The sequence below is a fragment of the Plecotus auritus genome (genome assembly GCF_963455305.1).
Source record: "Plecotus auritus genome assembly, chromosome: 3".
NCBI lineage: Eukaryota > Metazoa > Chordata > Mammalia > Chiroptera > Vespertilionidae > Plecotus > Plecotus auritus.
In genome coordinates this window covers 43,049,916-43,070,971 of record NC_137772.1, presented here as the reverse complement: position 1 = coordinate 43,070,971, position 21,056 = coordinate 43,049,916, and the positions used below count along the sequence as shown (strand labels likewise).

Here is a 21,056-nt window from a genome sequence, read left to right as displayed (position 1 = left end):
TAGCTATATGGAAAAAAATGTGTCTTGACCCCTATCAGCTACCACATAGAAAAACCAATTCTAGATGGACTGCAGGTCTATATAGGAATGTTAAGCAAAGAAGGAAAACATAAATATGTTTCAAATATGTTCTTTTAAAAACAGATTTCTTCAAGTGGACACAGCAAAAGGCTACCAGTAAAGAAGAAATTAATCTATTGGGCTATATTAAAATCAAGATTTTATGTTAATCAAAAGATACCATTAAGAGAATAAACTTAAGGTACTTTTTCAGGTAACAAATTTTATAGGAACCAGACAACAATAGTTTTATAAGAAAAACTACAGCTATTCTTTATATTTAGAGAAGTCTTAATGGTTCCAATTAGGCACCCAGAACTTCCCAAATTACAAACAAACCAAGAGAAAAACCCAGGTTAGTGTGGAGAGCTGTCTCCTGACCCCGGCAGACAATTTAGTGAGAATGATACTCTTGCAAATGGGGGAGAGTGGAGAGTGAGGGTAGGGTGGGGGTACCCTATGGTTACTGGTATTAGGAGAAACTGCACAGACCCTGGGGGGAGGTAACGGGGATCACCTGGTAAAGCCAGAGATCTACACTAGACCTTGTTGGTGCAAATGACCTGAAATATTCCCAACATCTTCAATAAGGAGTATTTCCCTCGGTTGCCCTGTGGTTTGCTTTGCCCGATGCCTGGCTCACCTGAACACTCACGCTGCCCTGGAGTTTCAGCTGGAGTTTGATCATGTCCACTTCAGCTGAGGAGCACAGCTGCCGCAGCTCAGCCACCTTCTTACTCATCTCGTCAATGGCCACTTCGATGGGGTTCAGGTCGGTGTGGTGCTGGTACATGACAGGGATCCGCTTCTTCACGTAAGGGAAGCAGTGTATCGCTGTGGAGGAACAGGTCCCAGAATTACTCCACAGTTTGCAAGATCTTTACTACTATCGAGGTAGAAGTCATTATTATTCCCATTTTACAGATAAGGAACGAAAGCCTGCTAAAGTCATATGTCAGTACTTCATGGAACCAGAATATTGTCCTGTATCACTGTGGATGTCTGATGACAGGTTGTATAATATAAAGTAACGAGAGTCGAGTGTTTGTTAATGTTTACTGTGAAAGGTGTATCTTTGAAGAAATCGCTTTATTGTTCCCTCCTCAATTTTCTCATCCATGACTGTCTTGCCTTCCTTGGAAGTTGAGAGATCTGAGTGAACTAGCACAGTGGTCGGCAAACTCATTAGTCAACAGAGCCAAATATCAAAAGTACAACGATTGAAATTTCTTTTGAAAGCCAAATTTTTTAAACTTAAACTTCTTCTAACGCCACTTCTTCAAAATAGACTCGCCCAGGCCATGGTACTTTGTGGAAGAGCCACACTCAAGGGGCCAAAGAGCCGCATGTGGCGGAATCAAAGTCTGCGTAAATAAAAAAATAAGAAGTGAAGATATATTTCCAAGCAAAATATTTTATGAACTAGAATGGCAAAAACTGTTGAAGTAGCAATAACAGAGATATTTTGAAACAAATAAAAAAATATAAGTAAAAATATTTACTATTTTTATACATTTTTAAACAAAAAAACAATATTGTTTTCATTTATCATAATAAGACACCAGAGAGTTAAGTTTAAAAATGAGCAGAGAAACAGCTGGATCTGCTTTGGGATGTTTCATGTTTCCACGTTGCTGCTTTATATGGTATGTAAGTACCTGTAATGTTCTCATTTAACGTAGATTTACTAACAGATCTTCAGATATATGCTTTCTTATTTTTTAGTAAGCAAAAATAAGGCAAGGAGAGTGTGCGTTTGGGTTCATTATTATTTATTAAGTGGCCAGGGGGTGGGGAATTACTCCGAAAGGACTGGTCACAAGATGAGAAAACAGGCCAGCACCACAGAACACAGAGTTCCCGTGGGCCACGTCTGGACAAGGCTGGAGAAGGTGTTCAACCTGACCAACCTCATGTGTCACACACAGGCCTGTTCTAGTCTCTACATGTTCTAACAACCTTAGTCCAAGAGTCTGTGTCTTTTGTGTTCCTTGCGGGCAGTTTCTCAGTGGCAGCACTGGGATCGGCAAATCCGATGAGAACCAAAGGCTTCTCTGAGAATGTGACCTGACCTGGGCAATTGCTGCTTGCCGGCCAGGGACACGGGAAACGATCCTGGGAGCAGAGGTGCACCTGGATGGGGCAGACTGACAGGTGTGTGGAGAACTACAGCTTTCTCATTTGTAAGGAAGAAGCACGTGTGGAAACGTTTATGAGGCAGCGGCCATGTTAAAGCACAGGCCTTTGTTTTGTCACCGTGCTGAGGGCTATGGTGTGGTAGCACCACCATTTCAGAGAGAAAAGCCAGCTCCGAGGATGTCTATATGTCCATGGATTAGACTGATTTCACGTAGCATAAGAGTCCCGAGTCACTGCTTCGTGCTTCTTGCAATGATAACTAGAGACTTAAAGAGGCGAAGAAGAGATACAGTGTGGGGCAAAAGTAGGTTTACAGTTGTGAGTATGTGAAACACATTTTATTCTCGTATTATTATTTATTGATTATTGCCTTCTTTTTCCATATGAACAACCATAAACCTACTTTTGCCCACATGTATAATGATACAGAAAACTCAGTCTGTGCAGGAGCCTACCAGTTCCATGTGATCTGGGACTCTCCCCGCTCCCCCCACGCCCTGCCTTACTTGCTGGCCTCATCTCTCCTCCTCTTCCTCAGCTCCATCACACCCGCCTGCTGGTCGTATGTGCAGGGCAGGAAGACACCGGCCGTTGGCCTTTGCCCAGACAGTTCCCTCTCCCTCTCCATGTTTGCAGGGCCCACTCCCTCACCTCCTTCATCTGGACTCAGATGTCACCTCCTCAGTGAGGTATACCCCATCACCCTACATAAACCACAACCCACCCCTCAGCCCCAATTTCCAATCTCCTTTTCCTTTTGTCCAGAACACATATCATCTTCCAACGTAGGTACATTTATTCATTGTTTTGTTTATCATTTGTCTCCTGCTAGCATCTAATCTGCACAGCCAAAGAGCTTTGTTTTGTTAGTATGCCAACTTGGAACACCACCTGTACGCAATTAATTTTGTTGAATTAATGACTGTATTACTGCCAAAATGGCTAAATGAAAGAGCAAAGTGGCTTGGAAGATGGAAAATTAAGTGACAGACTCAGTGAGCCATCACTAGTGATCTGCAGCCCTTTAAGAAGGAGGGTGAGGAAGAGACGGCTGAGAAGTGACTGTCTGTCTGCTTAGACTGAATAGAAGGTGAAGGGAGGAGAACATTCCCAACCTGAGTGGGAATCTGAGCATGATTTGGGAAACCATGGAATAGTGATTGGAAAGAAACTCCAGTGACTGGGTAAAAATCATTCCTAATATAATTCTATATTTGTTAGGAAGTTCTATGAAAAAAGAAATGAAGGGGATCATGTTGGGAGAGAGGCTCAGAAATGTACACCAAAGGGGCCAGGAGGGTGATCACTAGGTTTTTTTGAATGATTACAAATTGCAGTTGACTAAACTATCCTGAAAAGTGAGTGTTTGCTGGATTCAGAGGGCAGGGAGGCCTGGGGCTCCACCGTATCTTGGAAGGCCAAAGGTCAGGTTTGAAGCAATGCAATGACAGAAGAACCTAAGAGATTAATAACATGAGGGAAAATTCTCAAGTTCAAAGTCTTTCAAGATATTCTTTTACTAAAGGTTGTATAGAATTTACATGTTTTTAGTAGCATTTTTATCTCTTCTTATAACAATATTTTGTTATTGATTTCAGAGAGAAAGGGAGAGGGAGAGAGAGATAGAAACATCAGTGATGACAGAGAATCATTGGTAGCCTGCCTCTTGCACACCCCCCACTGGGGATCGAACCTGGGCATGTGCCCTTGACCGGAATCGAACCTAGGACCCTTCAGTCCGCAGGCTGACACTCTACCCACTGAGCCAAACAGGCTAGGCTTTAGTAGCATTTTTACAACCCTTCTCTAAATCTTTACACTGCCCAGTAACTATCTTTTCGATATTGTTAAGACTTTCCATGGCAAAAACGGCACTCTTGTTTTTGTGCTTTATTTACTACAATCCCCTTTTGGGCATCAACAACCTCAGAGGCAAGGTGGAATTTAGCACAATGAAGTACATTCGTTCCCCTCCTGGGCATGATATACAGAATGTTTAGTATGAGATGGAAAGTATAACTCTCCTTTACAGAGGAAGAAACAAGGCGCAGAGAGGCTAAGTGACCTGCCCAAGGTCACACAATGAGGATGTGACCCGGGTCTGCAGGACTCAGGCTTTGCACTGCCCACACTTTCTCAGCCTCCCAGCTGTGTAAGGTGGTTATTTCCCAAGCCAACAACACACGTGTCTACTTTGCCTCTCCTGCAGTGGAGTTACTCTTGGTCCCCTCTGTTCCTGTAGGTACAGAGCTTTGCTCCCTTTGTCTGTCTCAGTGGTCGGCAAACTCATTAGTCAACAGGGCCAAATATCAACAGTACAACGATTGAAATTTCTTTTCAGAGCCGAAAACCGACTTCTGCGCATGGGCCACGAAGTTTCAATCGCACTGTACGTGCACTCCCGCACGTGGTATTTTGTGGAAGAGCCACACTCAAGGAGCCAAAGAGCCGCATGTGGCTCGAGAGCTGCAGTTTGCCGACCACTGGTCTATCTAATCTAAAATACTTCTGTGACCAAGTGGTAACCCTGGAGGAAATCTGCCTAGGGAAAGCACCTGGTAGTAACTGTTTATGAATCAGAATGCCAACTGAGCGGAATAATCATAATAAAAATCCTGACCCTGACTCATCAGTGAATGAGGTTCATTTAAAGCAGCAGTGCTCCAACTTGAGTGGCATCAGAATCACCTGAAGGGCTTGTTAACCATAACTCGCTGGGCCCCACCCCCACAGTGTCTGAGTTACAGGTCTGGGTGGGGCCCGAGGATTTGCATTTCTAACAAGTTCCCAGGTGATGCTGATGCTGCAGACCCAGGAACAACCTTTGATAAGCACTGATTTAAGGTCATCACAACTACAGTGACAAGCAATCTAAGCTGACAATTCCCATAAAATGACTCCATTTGGAAATGTAGTTATCTTGTTTATTAAGAAGAATGTGCTACTGTGTCCATTAGAAAAACAATTCATGACAGATGGGAAGAGACAATATTGTTTGTGCTTTACATGTTATTTTATTATTCTAAGAGCAGGGGTAGAAATCCTTTCTTTAAGAAAGCAGATTTAAAAAATTTTTTTTACACTTTTATCTCAGTTCCCTCGTAGAAAGGGTGAAAAATTCTCTGCAATAGCTGTCCTGAGCTGTTTTGTAATGAGCTGTATTCTGTCTTTAATGGCTTTCCTGAGATATCAACCATATCCCACAGAATTCACCCACTTAAAATGTGCACTGCGGTGGTGGGAGTGGAGCCGCACCAGCGATGCAGCACCTGACAATGCTCTTTCATTATTATTGCAATGTGCATGAGCTCGCCCAGGTGGGGCACTGGGCAACACTGACTCTCCACAAGCAGTGGGTGCTTCCTGGCTCAGGTGAACGAGGGCCACTCTTGGAAAAACGGGCCTAGGTAGTGGATACAGACACACCTGCCTTCTGAATGGGCCTCCCCACTGATTTTTTAAAAAGTCACGTAAGTGTTTTATTTTAGGTTACTGCAGTCATGTTGCTGACCCTAACCTAACAATGGAGGAGTCAAGCTCCCTCAAAGAAGGTAAAAATCATTCCTAATAGGATTCTACACTTGTTAGGAACTTGGAAATAGTGCAAAACACATTTCCGAGAATGAGTCATGGGTGGTAAACAGCACCAGAGGATTAATTAAAACTCGGCAACAGCTGAACAGGCGGCCTCTGACTGCAGCGGGCTCCCTGGAACTGGAGCTCCTCAAGCTGAAGCTGACCAACTGCTCTCAGAGGCCAGGTAGGAGGGATGCAGCCTCAAGTCCCATTTATTCACTCAGCTATAAATCTCTGAGCAGGTTCATGCTGGGACCTGTGCGACCGAGATCACGAGGGGTCTCTTCCCGTGAGGAAGTAATGGCACTGAGTGCAGGGGTTCCTGACCTGGGTGCCATGGGCCCAAGAGGGGTCCACATGGATTTCAGAAGGAGTCTGTAAATCACCTAAAATGGTGTGCAAAAGCATCCTGAGGGCCCACTGTTTTCATCAGATTCTAAGAAGGGAAGTGACCTGACATTGGATATAAACTTGTGGTCTGGGAGGAGAAGAAAATAGAATCATGCAGCTAGAAAAATGCCATGAGCCATACCTGTCAATATGGTGCGCCGTTTGCACTGCTCCTCGACCCCACCCTGCCTCTTCCCAGCCTGAGTGAAGGGCATCTCAAACATGAAGCGGCGAATGTTATGAGATCTTTCAAACTCCGTTTTCCTTTCTTGCAATTCTTTTTCATCAAAGAATGGGGTGACGTGAGTCACCTGGATATACGCATACTTGGAATCCAGATCCTTAGGGTTGACCTTTAAATGAATAATGAAATGGAAGATTGGTGCTAGTTATCAAAGCATGCCTATGTTGTATTTTCCCACTTTTTATTAGTAAGCATTTTGGAAAAATTCAGAAAAGTTGGAAAAAATAGTACAAAGAATACCACATACCCACCACTTAGAACAATTGCTAATACTTTGCTATATTGTTTCAAATATACACACACATATAGACTTTTTTTTTAGCTAAGCCATTTCAAAGTAAGTGGTATACATCATGATACTTCAGCCAACATCTCCTAAACATGAGGACATTCTCTTCCATAACGAATATACATTATCATACCCAACAAAATTAATACTAATTCCCTAATGTCACCCAATACCCAGTCTGTACGAAAATGTCTCAAATGTCCCCAGAATGTTATTTATAGCTATTTATGTTTGAACCAGAAACTAATCAACAATCACATTTTATATTTAAATGTTATCTCTTTAGTTTTGTTTAACCTAGAATTTTAATTTCCCACTATTTTTTTTTCATGACATTAAAATGTTTATTTTAGTAAAAATATTTAAAACCTAGGTCCCCAACTGCCTTGGCTGGGTGGCTCAGTTGGTTAGAGTGTTGTCCCGATACGACAAGGTTGTGGGTTCGATCCCAGGTCAGGGCACATATGAGAATCAGCCAATGAATACATAAATAAGTGGAACAACAAATCGATGTTTCCTTCTCTATCCTTCTCTATCTTTCTCTCTCTCTCTCTCTCTCTCTCTCTCTCTCTCTCTCTCTCTCTGTCTTCCTCTCTCTCCATAAAGTCAATAAATAAAAATAAAAAAAAAAATAAAACCTAGTTCCTCAAATTATAATTAATCTGGAGGTAGATTAGATGCAAACAGATGTAGATGAATTAATTTAATACAGGTACAGATTAATCTAAGACTAATCTAGCCGTTAGTTTAATTCCTGATTAACTCAGGACATAACTACTTTCAAAACATTTCTGGAATTAGTGGTGCTCCAACTTCTGGGACATGCTACAAAATTAAACATGGGCATTTTCCATAGACAATCAAGAGCTAATTTATTAGGGAGTCAAATCAGTTTTGCACAAATCAATTGTATCCAAGCTTCTTAGAAAAATAAAAGGGAATATGAAAGAAAGGCAGAGAACCTGGAGACTATACTGGAATCAGGGCAGGCAAACCAATATGGCCAAGGCAGTTTTACTGGTCTCAAATTATCATGCACCACTGTTCTCCTAGGGATGTTTGTGAAGAGAAACGAAAAGCAGATGTGAAAGCGACTTAACCTTTGGAAGTTAAGAAAATACATAGTTGTGAGTTACTTCTATTTTAGAAAAGGCCATCTGGCCAATCACTATAATTGCATTCAAACCTATTAAACGTAACTTCCTTTAGCAGAAACCAGTTAAAGCCGTTGAATCGAACATTCCTGACCATTGTTTTAGTGGTGTTTCCCTAGTCTTCATTTTCAAAGTTGTACATAAGTTCCTGCAGAAGGAACGGAGGCCTGGTGTTTAGGGGAAAAGAAGGTCTAGAAAGTCTTTCAGCTGCTACATCAGGGACTACATGTGAAAAGGGGAAGAATGTATGAGAACTGCTGGAAGCTAATTCCAGCATGTCATAATAAATGCAAGAAGTCCTCAAAAGGTTGAAGGGCTTCTATATTCAGCAGGGCTGAATCATATTGTTGCCTGCTGGAATGGCTGAAAGCATTTCCCCAAACCTGTAAAAGATGCATATATTATTGCCTGTTGCCAGACAGCTGAGGGCATTTCAATCTACATGTTATTACCTCCTGCTGGCCAAACAGCTGAGCTGCCGGAGGCAGTTCCTCCAACCTGACAATGCCTACTGTATACCAAACTTTGCCTTTAATATGTATATCTGCTTTGCCTTAGGGCAATTTGTGTTCATAAAAAGCTAGGGGTCCAGAGATTCAGGGAACTTGGTTACTGAAGCTAGGTCTCCTCTGGCTCCCCAAAATGCCTTCCAAATTTATATTTCATGTCTAGTCTCTTTATAATTAACACACAGCTCCTTCTCTAGATTCCTGAACTCTTCTAGATGCTGAGAAACACCCTGGCAGAGAACCTTGAGAAAAAGACTATAATGTTCAAGTCACAACTTGACCCAGACAAAGGTTTCGGTTCCAGAAAGAAAGGCAAATTGGACCTGAGTAATTTGGTCTAGGAAGAAAATAGGCCTTAATAAGGTTGTATTGAGGTTCCTGGTTAAAAATGGACCAACAACATGTATTTATCCCTTTCACTTTGTGCAGTCTGTTAAAATGACAGTACAGAATTAACATAGGAGGACCAAGAAAAGAGGATGGCAGACAGTAGTGAACTGGAGAGTTTAGAATTTCTGGAAGGTGGGCGAGCAGAGGTGTGCTATCTGATTCAGCAGAGCGAAGAAGTTCTAATCCAAGTTCCGATGGAGAGGAGTAACAGGTGACTCAGAGCACCCGTGAGAAGCTTGCTGCTACAGACGGAATGTCTGTGTCCCCCAGAATTCACAGGCCGAAAGCCTAACTTCCAATGTGGTGGCATTAGTGGGATGGAGGTGATTAGGTCACGAGGATAGAACACTTATGATGGGACTAGTGCCCTTATAAAAGAGACCCCATAGAGCTCCTTCCCCCTCCCACCCTGTAGGGACATCACCAGATAATGAATCTCCTGGCACCTTGACCTTGGATTTCCCAGCCCCAAGAGAGGGGTGGGGCAGAAACCAGGGCGGGTGGTTCCAAGTCTATCTGGAGTGGAGGAACCCCGGGTTCCTTCCCTAGTCCTGGCCCCACAAGAGGAAAATGCTCCTTGGAGAAACTGGCCTGGAAAAAGTCTAAGCGGGGTCACCAGTGTCAGTGGAAAATAGGAGTGAGGTACAGAGTGGAACACAGGCGAATAGGTGAAAGTCTGCAGGCCAAACTCGGACCGTCAGCCTGTGCCTGTCTCCTGCATCTAGAATCCAGAATCGCCACTCTACCCCCTATTCTTTGTCCCCTCCCTCCCACTGGGCAGGAGACTGGAAGATTATTTTCTGGAGAAAACGAAGGGCCCCAAGATTGCAGACACGGGGGCTCAGGACAGAAACTGCACTAGGGAGCCTCCTAAAGGGTGAGCTTGGAAAGAGGGAGAGCTTGTCATTGCTGCAAACGGAGCAGGGGAAGCATTTTTAATGCAACGAACAGGAGCTCTACCCTGGCCTGGTTTCAGGAAGCAAAGGGATAGCCCACTTCCTGGAGATATCCTGAATCAGGGGGACACATAAATGTACCAGAAAAACAAAGCAGGTTCAGAAAGGGTCTTCATGAGAGCGATACGGCAGAGGACAGCCTCTCCAGACAGAAGGTAGGTCTCATTCCTAGGAACGTGCTGGCTAGTTAGTCCATTCCTTGATGTGTCCGTCTGCTGGTCCATCTGTCCCTACGTCCACCAATCAGTCAGAGTGTCAGGTAATAGATAAGCCAGTGCGGAGTGCAGGGGAAAGCGCTATGAGAAACAGAACCTCAGGCCCTCCTCTTTCAGAGTTTCTAACTTTCTGGACTAAAAAAGTTACGTTCTTTCAGGTGTTATTTTGTAAATGATTGTCTCTTTAAAATTATAAAATAAAAATCTGCTTAATGAACATCTAGAAAGCAAAGGAAGGTATGAAGAAGGAAAAAAAAGAAAAAAATACATACACTTGCCACTCAAGGCCAACCATTCTTAATTTTTCCTGGGTCTTTTTTTTTATTTTTTTTTTATACACTTATGAATATACTAGAGGCCCGATGCACAAAATTCGTGCAAGAGTAGGCCTTCCTTCCCCCAGCTGCTGGCACCAGCTTCCCTCTGGCATCCAGGACCTGGGCTTCCCTCACAGCCCCGGCTTCATCTGGAAGGTCATTCGGAAGGATGTCCGGTCTAATTATTATTATTATATGATATGATCCATCATGCATAACCAAAACAATATTATATTGCCATAAAATGTTTCTAAACATGGTCCTACCTTTCCAGAATCCTGTATCATTTTGACATTTTCAGAACCAAATTTATCTGAGTAAAGTTTAAGGAGTCTCTGAGAGATTTCGGACAGAGGTGTGAGTTTGGGTTCTTTGTAAATATACTCCTTCCCGTCTTCATCTTCAAAGAATCCCTGTGACATAGAACACAATTAGAGAGCTATCACTGAATACAAGCCCACGGCTACCACCCGGGAAAAGTTATAAGGGTTAAAAAATAAAAGATTCTAAAATAAAATCCTAATTAAACAGGCTTTTCAAACAGGAAGGAAAATGATAATAATATGAAGTCTGGGTGCAAAGATAAAGTTAAAACACAAAACTACAAACGCATTCAAGAATGCTGTCATTAAGTGTTGAGTGAAATGAGAGACTGGGGATTTAAGACTGTGTTCTCTCGGTGAAGTCTGATGATGGGGCATCAAGCCTGTTTCACATTCCCAAGAAACAAATCAATGGGGAAAGGCTCATACAGCACTTTATGGCACATGAGGAAGCTTTTAGGTCCAGAGTAGGTTCAGCAAAAGCTAAGTAAAGTTTGTGTAAATTCTATTTTGCTTTACTGATGAGAAACATATTAAAGGGCTGTTGCGTGACATCAGAAAATACTTTCATTATCACCAGTCATATCTGGTGCCATATCTCCAATATTTCCACTATCATCATATTTTAGCACCAATCAGGCCTGAATAAAACAAGGCTTAGAATTGCACGGGAAGTGAAAAAGGTTGAAAATTTGAAAGTCCAGATTGGGGTTAATATTTGAAATAAATTAAAACAAAACATTTCTCATCTAAAATAAAGGAGGAAAAATGGTGCTAAAAACATAGTATATATATAAAAAAATATACAGGCTAACATGAAACAGAAAACATCCACATCAAACTAGGAGTTTAGATGCAGTAATTTCACTACATTACTTGCTTATTAAGCTTTTACTGTAATTACCTCCACATCTGTTTCACTGTCTGTAAACTGGTATTGCTATAAAGTTATAAAAGACAATAACAGGATAAATTGAAGGTTATATAATGCTCATAGAAAAACCACACGACCTAAATATATGGATTATAATTTATACCATTTAATCATGTTAGAGTCTTGGAGGTTAAACATTCAGTTAAATTTAAATGAACCCTTTTGTACAGGGTTTCTGAAATATTACAATGGTAAATATACTGTGGAGATGATATATTACGAGAGGTAGAGATACACATAGACAAAAGAAACCAGGAAGTCTTAATTTTTGTTTAAAACATGCAGTATAAATGAGGAAACAAATGATTTATTTCTGTAAATGGGATAAAATGTTAATGTTTTTGGAGTCTGTGATGACTGGACAGATATACATATAGACTTGAAAAGGAAACTTGCAAATCATATGAAGTACCAAAGATGCCACTAAGACAGTCTTATGGAGGGAGAACTTACCGCTGCCTTAAGAAAGTAATAAATAAAAAACAGGAAGAAAGAAAAAAAAAAAAGAAAAGCAGAAAGTTTACTACTGAGGAAGAATCATACTAAACATGACAAATTCATCAAATTAGCATTTATAGAAAGCAGAAAATTTACAAAATACAATTTTACAGAGTTAAGGGGAAGAAAAAGGGACTTGGGCCAGCCTACAGAACAGAGAGGAGGCTCACCTGCCCGAAGAAGGCCACTCGGAAGTAGGTGCCCAGGAGCCTGCGGCCCGAGTGCATGACCTCGGTCACCTTGCTGTAGGCCCGGTGGAGAGTATCGTACAGATGGGCTAGCCTCTGGAAAGCAGAACAAAACCCAGTTCTCCCTACTTGCAATGCGTACAACCAGTTTAAAAAAGCAAATGAGATCACGTGGGTGAAAAATCCTTGGACTTGAGTTATTAAAAAAATCAAGACTATATTTGGATTGCACAACTGGTAGTGATCATTTTTGAATTGTAATGTTTCCTACCCAAAGAACCAGTGTGCATATGAGAACCCATCCAATTTCCACAATGCAGTAAGCAAATTCTGCTTTCAAGTTAACACGAAATGTCAGGCCTATGATGACGTTTTCAGTCTTTGATCTCCCTACTCCATCTGATATGCTAAGAGAAACTGGACGGCCTCCCAGGCCAGGAAGCACGGAAGGGACACGTTTTCCCAGGTAGGGGGAGCAACAGAGCGTCCTGAGAAAAAAAGGCACCTGGTGATTATGAAACAGTTCCGGGCACCTTTCAAAAGTGGAGTGTCAGAACTACCAACCATCGTTGTTAGAGATGTGGGGTCTGCCTAGAGGCGGGGTCTGGGTGTGGGATGCCTGATGGCTCAGCGTGGTGACCCGCCAGCCCCACGTGGAGGGTCAGAGACCACATGCTCATCTCTGACCGTGGCCTGCTTGCTCTCTTTGCATGTAAGGAAATCTGGGGGTATATGTCATTTCACTGTCCTCTACACTGGAAAAAAATAACTCAGATACCTCAAAATCTCTCCGCTTCTCATAAATGGGGATGATGAGTTTATAGATGTCAGCAATCAGCTCGTAGCGTTCGGCCTTCCAGAGTCCATCAGCACACTGTTCAAGGAGCTCCATGAGCACATCCTGACCAAAGAAGGCGGCCATGGGCCAGAAAGGAGTATTACTAAGGAACAAAACAGCGTGTCCTTGCAGAATGCATAGCTGGTTAAGATGGCTAGGAGGAAAATGTCAAAACATGGAATATTTTTATTTATTTGTTTATTTATTAAATTTATTGATTTTAGAGAAGGAGAGAAAAAGAGAGAGAGGGAGAGGGAGAGAGAGTGAGGAACATCAATGTGTTGTTCCACTAATTTATGCATTCATTTGTTGATTCTTCTATGTACCCTGACCGGGGATTGAACCTGAAACCTTGGTGAATTGGGACAATGCTCTAACCCAGTGGTTCTCAACCTTTCTAATGTCTTAGGCTCTACAGCAGCGGTTCTCAACCTGTGGGTCGTGACCCACAGGTTGAGAACTGCTAGCAGGGTTGCCTAAGACCATCGGAAAACACAGATATTTACATTACGATTCATAACAGTAGCAAAATGACAGTTATGAAGTAGCAACGAAAATAATTTTATGGTTGGGGGTCACCACAACATGAGGAACTGTATTAAAGGGTTGCGGCATTAGAAAGGTTGAGAACCACTGCTAACCAATTGAGCTACCTTGTCAGGGCCAAAACATGGAATATTTTTAAACACTAACATCCATGCTTGTAAGAACTCGTCACTCGTATTTTTTAATGAGCCATTTCCCAGGCATGTTAGCAAGCAGAAATGAAGGGTCACACATTGTATGACTCTGTAGTAAATTGCAAGGAAGAAACTGACACTAATAGCCTCTCATAGGCTCTCAAGTTTTATTCTTAGTTCTCTTTTTAGAAATATAATTAGAATTTTTTTTTTTTCCTTTTTGAGGAATAATGACAATGCTGCCACATGGAGAGTTACCAAGCATGACTTTAATCCAAATTAAACATCTCAGAACAGTTCAGCGATGGCATGTGGTAGGCATTATCCCTGCTTCACCAGCATCCTTTCCACCTTCCCTTGGAGATTTCTATTTGCTGAAGTTTGCATCGTCACCTTGCCTCCTTAAAATCCTTAAACTTTCCAAGAAGCTAATACTATCCATGACAGGGTTGGGGCATGTGGCTCACGTTTAAAGTAATCAGCATAAATCTACTTCCTGGCCACAGGCATTGCTCCACCATGGGTGGACATGTGACCTAAATCAGCCAATCAGGGTAAATTATTGGACAGCTTGGGATTTGGGGACAGAAGTGCTCTCACCAGACTGGACATAAGAGACGCAGCATGTAGTTTGATTGGGGCTGACATTCACCTCATGAGTAGTCAGGGGCATGTCACCCTTAGTAACAGAGTGGAGGGCTCCCCCTACTTCCCAAAGCAACAGTATTATTAAACGCTTGGATTGATTGCTGCCAATCTCTCTGTGGAATTTCCTAATGGGAGCCAATTTATTTGACCTTTCCTGTTTAAGCCCATTTGAGTGGGGTTTCACTAATGATGTTGAATAAATTTTCATGTGCTTATTTGTCATCTGTATAGCTCTGGTGAAGTGTCTATTCAAACCTTTTGCTCATTTCTCTACTGGTTTGTTGATTTTCTTATCATTGGTTTTTGAAAGTTCTTTATCTAATTTACATAAAATTCTTTACCAGACATGTGATTTGTAATTTTCTCCCAATCTGTAGCTTGTCTCTGGATTTTCTTAACAGTGTCTTTTGAAGAGCAAGAGTTTTTAATTTTGAATTAGTTCAATTTATCAAGTTGTTACTTTTTGGATTGTCCTATATATATCTATCTAAGAAATCTTTATTTAACCCAAGTTCAGAAATATTTTTTCCTATGTTTTCTTCCAGAAGTTTTATAGTTTTATATTTTACATTTAAGTCTACGATTCATTGAGTTATTTTTGAATAAAGTGTAAAGTATGTCAACATATATTTTTTCCGTATGTATGTCCAATTTTTCCATTTGATGAAAGATTATCTTTTTTCCATTGCATTGCTTTTAAACCTTATTCAAAAATTAATTGACCATATGTGTGCAGGTCTATTTCTGGCTTCTCTATTTGTTCCATTGATATATGTGTATCCTTGTGCCAATACTCCACTGTTTTGATTGCTACTGTAGCTCTGCAGTGACATTTCTGATATTTGGGGCCAGACAACTGTTTACTCCTGCGCATTACAGAATGTTTAGCAGCATCCTTGGCCTCTACCCACTAGATGCCAGTAGCAGGAGCAACTCCTCCCCACCCCACCCCACCCCACCCCACCCCAAAAAACCCCTGTGACAATAAAAAAATGTTTCCCGATTTGTCAAATGCCTCAGGGGGAAGAAGTGGGCAAAATCAAACCCGGTTGAGGACCACTGCTTGAAATCAGGTGGTGTGACTCTTCCAACTTTTTCAAAATTATTTTGGCTAGTCTAGTTCCTTTGCCTTTCCATCTAAATGTTAGAGTCAGTTTGTCGATTTCTACCAAAAGTCCAGATGGGAGTTTGATTGGGACTGCTTTGAATCTATAAATCAATTTAGGAAGAATTGGCATCTTAACAACATTGAATCATCACTTCATTTATTTACATCTTCTTTGATTTCCCTAATCAGTGTCTTGTTTTGACCATACAGATGTACACAGATTTATACCCAAGTTGCATGTTTTTTGATGTTTTTATAAATAGTAGTGTCTTTAAATTCTAATAATTTATTCTTTTCAAGGAAATAAAAGTTTGTAATAAGACTGAAAATCATCCAGTGTATTTGTTTGTAAAAACTATACAAGATTATCATTAACAATATAGTAAAACTATGGTATAAGGGTCTCTAAAAATAAGGTTGATTAATTTTGTATATTGATCTTTCATTTTATAATTTTGTTAAATTCACTTATTAGTTTTAGTATTTTCTTCCATAAATTCTTTGGGATTTTCTCTGTTACAAGAGACAGCTGCATCTTAGGTTGATATAAACAGCATTATTTCTTTTTCTTGCCTTACTACATTGGCTAGAACCTCTGGCACAATGTTGAAAAGGAGTGTTGAAAACAGATATTCGTGTCTTGTTCCCAGTTTTAGGGGGCAAGCATTCAGTCTTTCACCACTAAGTGTAATATTAGCTCTAGATTTTTTTTTAATGTATTTTATTGATTTTCTACAGAGAGGAAGGAAGAGGGATAGAGAGTTAGAAACATCGATGAGAGAGAAACATCGATAAGCTGCCTCTTGCACACCTCCTACTGGGGATGTGCCCGCAACCAAGTTACGTGCCCTTGACCGGAATCGAACCTGGGACCTTTCAGTCCGCAGGCTGACGCTCTATCCACTGAGCCAAACCGGTCTTGGCAGCTCTAGATTTTTTGTAGATAATCTTTTGCAGGTTAAGGAAGTTCCTTTCTACTAGTTTTTTTTTAAAATCATGAATGGATGTTGATTTTTTCAAATGATTTTTCTGCATCTATTGAGATTGCCATATGGTTTTCCTTATTTATTCTGTTAATATGTTGAATTATATTTATTGGCTTTCCCATGTTGAATCAATGGTGCACTTCCGGGGTAAACCCCACTTGGTCATGATGCGTTCCTCTTTTTTATATACTCTCAGATTCAATTTGCTAATATAGTTTGTAAGGGTTTTAATAGTTGCTTTTTAACATGTTTGATCCTCTGTCATAGCGTCAATGAAGGGTAGACACTGAATTAAGAGCAGCAGGGGTTTATTTATTTAGCAGTAGTCAGTGTGTCTCTGGGTGAGTACTGGGGTGGCCAACCCATCAGGTGAATGAAGCATTTCCTGCTCTCACTGAGCTGAGTCTATTGTGGAGACAGCTCCATAAAGAGATTATAAAAGATGGTGGCAAGTGTGCTGATAAAGACATGTGCAGGGAATCAGGGATGCAGAGAGGTTCGGCATCCATCCAGTGATGAGGAAAGTGGTGGGCAAGGAAGGTTGCAGAAGGTGACCACTGACTGAGTGGTCAGGAGTTAGTGAGGTGAAGGAGAAAGGTGGGAGTGGAAGTTGGAAGGATGAGAGGGGAGACATTCCAGGGAGAAGGAACAGCACAGGAAGACACAGGAGAGGGCAGCAGGTATGGGAGGAATTTACAAGCAGTATGAGGGGTTGGAGTATAAAAGTTGAATCAGAGAGTGGCAAGAGATGAGGCTGGGGAGGTGAAAAGGATTAAGTAAACGAAGACTATATTGCCACACTAAAAGTTTTCTATGTCAAACATAATAATTGAATGTTGATAATTTTATGAGACATGAAAATACATACACACATACATCAACTACCACAACAATGAAGTAATATATAAGACAGATGTTAGTTGATTTTAAAAGGATGTTCTGTCACCCTGGCTGGTTTGGCTCAGTGGATGGAGCATCGGCCTTCGGACTAAAGGGTCCTGGTTTCGATTCTGGTCAAGGGCACATGCCCGGTTGTGAGCTCAATCCCCAGTAGGGGGCATGCAGGAGGCAGCCAATCAATGAATCTCATCAATGATGTTTCTCTCTCTCTCTCCCTCTCCCTTCCTCTCTGATATCAATAAAAATATATTTGAAAAATTAAAATGATGTTTTGTCTCTCCAGGTAAGGCATCTGTGTATGGCAGTCTTTCAGGTATATTTTTAAATGGCCCTAGATTTAGTCACTTAACGAATATATATAAAACAGAGTTTATGTGGGTAATCTCCTGGGCCAAATGCCCCTAAATGGGAGACTAAGATTTGAATATTATTTTTACTCTTGTTTAGTCAAATCAAGAACACATGGAAAGTTTAATAACAGTGAAGCCTGAATTCAAGTAGCAAATCAACACTATAGACAACTGAGCTCATTATGAAAAAAATCTGCCATATTTGGTACAAAAAGATGAACTTCACCCAGGGAAACTGCTCAGAATGGTTGGAAAATGGGGAAGTTTGATAAAATGAACTGAGCTTAACAAATAACTTTGCAATGATCCTATATAATAAAAGAGTAATATGCAAATTGACCATACCTCTGGCACACCCACAAGCCACGCCCACCAGCCAATCAGGAGTGAGTATGCAAATTAACCCAACCAAGATGGCTGTGGCCACAGAGCAAGCAGGAGGCTTAAGTTTCCCTGGCAATGAAGGAAGCCAAGCTTCCTGCATACCCTGGCCGGCCGTGGACTCCACTCAAGGCTACAAAGTTTCAATTATAGAAGATAAATATATCCCAACAAAAATGGCGGCAGCCACGTAGCTGGAGAGAGCAGGAGGCTTGGGTTTCCCCAGCGATGGAGGAAGCCAAGCTCCCTGCCTGCCTGGCCTGCCCTAGCCTCCGCTCAAGGCTACAAAGTTTCAATTATAGAAGATAAATAAATCCCAGATACCAGGGCCTCCGCTTGGGTCACCAGGGGACATGGCCAGCCTGCAAATCACCACAGGCCCCTCACCCAGGCCACCCCATGCCCCAAGGGAACCCCCACCCTGATCCGGGACACCCTTCAGGGCAAACCAGCTGGCCCCCACCCGTGCACCAGACCTCTATCCTATCTAATAAAAGAGTAATATGCAAATTGACCGTTACTCCAACATACAAGATGGCTGTCCCCCTGTGGACACAAGATGGCCACCACAAGATGGCCAGCAAGGGAGGAACCAGGTCTGCAAGGGAGGGCAGTTGTGGGTGATCAGGCCAGCAGGGGAGGGCGGTTGGAAGGGACCAGGCCTGCAAGGGAGGGCAGTTGGGGGCGATCAAGCCTGCAGGGGAGGGCAGTTAGGGGTGACCAGGCCAGCAGAGGAGGGAAGTTGGGGGCGACCAGGCCTGCAGGGAAGGGCAGTTGGGGGGGACCAGGCCTGCAGGGGAGGGCAGTTAGGGGTGACCAGGCCTACAGGGGAGGGCAATTAGGGGCAATTGGGCTGGCAGGGGGGCAGTTAGGCATCAATCAGGCTGGCAGAGGAGTGGTTAGGGGGTGATCAGGCTGGCAGGTAGAAGCAGTTAGGGGCAATCAGGAAGGCAGGCAGGTGAGCAGTTGGGAGCCAGCAGTCCTGGATTGTGAGAGGGATGTCTGACTGCCCGTTTAGGACCAATCCTACCAGGATCAGGCCTAAACGGGCAGTCGGACATCCCTCGAGGGGTCCCAGATTGGAGAGGGTGCAGGCTGGGCTGAGGGACACCCCCCCTTGCATGAATTTCGTGCACTGGGCCTCTAGTTATTATGATATGATGGTAATCAAAACTTGGGAAATAACACATCATCAACTTTTTATGCTACTGGACATTATTTTTATCTTTTTTTCTGATTCAGGAGGCATTTCTGGAATCTATAGTTTATCAGTCTGAATTCACAATGAATACTATAAACAGCAGGGTCCGTGCAGATTTTATCCAATAACAAACCAAAGATGGCTTTTATAAAAAGGCAAGTGCTTCTCTCAGAAAAGTAGAGTATAGGTCACTGAATGTCAAAGCTAAATTTGGTAAGGTACATTATTCAAATAACATCAATGCTAGACCCTAGACTTTTAAGGCTGGTGCAATCAAGTAACAATTCTTTGAACAGAAAGAACCTGTGATCATAGGTAAGTTAGAAAGACCACATGTCAACAACACAAAATTATTAAGTGTCATAAAAACTAAGACATCATAGTAACTAAATAATGGAGCAACAGAAATCAGTAGGAATTCCATTTATTAGTTGACTTTGAATTCTTAGCAAATGCACCTGAAAACCAGAACTAATCCAGACAATGGTCAGATATTAATGACTTCAAAAGGCAATCACACAGGAAGACTGATGGTTTTACAACCTTGTTCAAAATTTAAATGCCAAGATTTTGTTTTTCTAAATTGTTGATATACACAAGGAACTGTAAGTAATTATTGGTGTTGGTGGGGGGGGGGATCCCTCAACAAAGTCTATGCATCGGAAAAGTATGCATTTTATGACTAGTTTTAAAAAAGACCTCAGTGCACTAAGCTCATAAGCCATTGAGGAAGCTGTTTAAGATGCAATCAGCCAGTCCCATTTTTAAGTGTGCCACCATGATGCGATTGAAGGCACTCACCACCTATCTGTGGAAACAGCACACTAGTGCTGTGTATGTGCAGCTTATTCAAAATGTTTTTATTTAAATGCCACTTGCTCCATTTTAGGATTAATTTAACTAACCTTTCCTATGAAGTTACTTATTGTCTCTATTATCTGACACTTGGGAATAACTGTGAATGTGTGACTTTGCTTGGACAATGTTGTGCTTTATGACATAATCCATATTACCAACTATGTTATTTCTCAAGATACAGTTGAAAACCCCTTGCATTAGAAAAACCACCTGGAATGCTTGTTAAATACAGATTCCCAGGTGCCACACCTACCCAGCTGAATGTGTGTGTGTGTGTGTGTGTGTGTGTGTGTGTGTGTGTAGAATGGGAATCTACACTTGTAACAAGAATACAAGTAATTTCTAAGCACACTAATGTTTGAAGACTACTGCACTAAATGAAACTTTCTGAGGCAGGCACTTCACTTGTATATCCCAAAGTTAGACATGGCACACAGTTAGTTTATGGAATGAATATAGAAATTTCCAGGTCACAAAGAACTCAGACACCTTGCAATTCATATTCTAAGGGACAGTGGCTTAGGTGTTTCTCGTCAATGGGAAGAAAGCATCAAAAGCAGTAGAGCTGCTAGGACAGGGACAAATCTTGCTCACCCTTGTATCTCCAGCACCTAGCTCAGTGCCGAGGAAGCTCAGCAAGTATTTGCACAATGAAGCAGGGATATATGTCCAGATATGAGCCGAGGGTAGAGCGTTAGACAAGCCCCATGGGTCAACACTCTACTCCTACTGCTATTGTTTTTGTGGAATCATTATAACTTTTATGTTCTAAGAGCACTCTGGGTCAAGGAAAAGTGGATGGTTAGACAACTTTATTGGTTACAGACAATCAGCAAGCTTGGATGAGATGTAAATAGAGAAATCATCCAATATGTTGTTAATATATCTATCTCTTGAGATGTTCTACAGATGTAAGCATTTTAT

General features: G+C 41.8%; 1 protein-coding gene across 30 annotated transcripts in view; it reads right to left on the bottom strand.

Annotated features, from left to right (window-relative positions):
• DOCK9 (dedicator of cytokinesis 9) overlaps positions 1 to 21,056 on the bottom strand; it is a 281,552-nt gene that overhangs the window by 6,181 nt on the left and 254,315 nt on the right. For 19 of the 30 annotated variants that reach the window (XM_080662392.1, XM_080662395.1, XM_080662401.1 and 16 more), the window contains 6 exons: positions 12,961 to 13,083; positions 12,165 to 12,278; positions 11,467 to 11,502; positions 10,506 to 10,652; positions 6,308 to 6,518; positions 704 to 894 (listed from right to left, as the gene is read on the bottom strand). In XM_080662392.1, the coding sequence (XP_080518518.1) occupies positions 704 to 894; positions 6,308 to 6,518; positions 10,506 to 10,652; positions 11,467 to 11,502; positions 12,165 to 12,278; positions 12,961 to 13,083 (822 nt within the window). Of the gene's footprint in view, positions 1 to 703; positions 895 to 6,307; positions 6,519 to 10,505; positions 10,653 to 11,466; positions 11,503 to 11,786; positions 11,956 to 12,164; positions 12,279 to 12,960; positions 13,084 to 21,056 lie in introns of those variants that run through there. The other 11 variants (XM_080662408.1, XM_080662406.1, XM_080662402.1 and 8 more) reach the window with 2 other exon arrangements.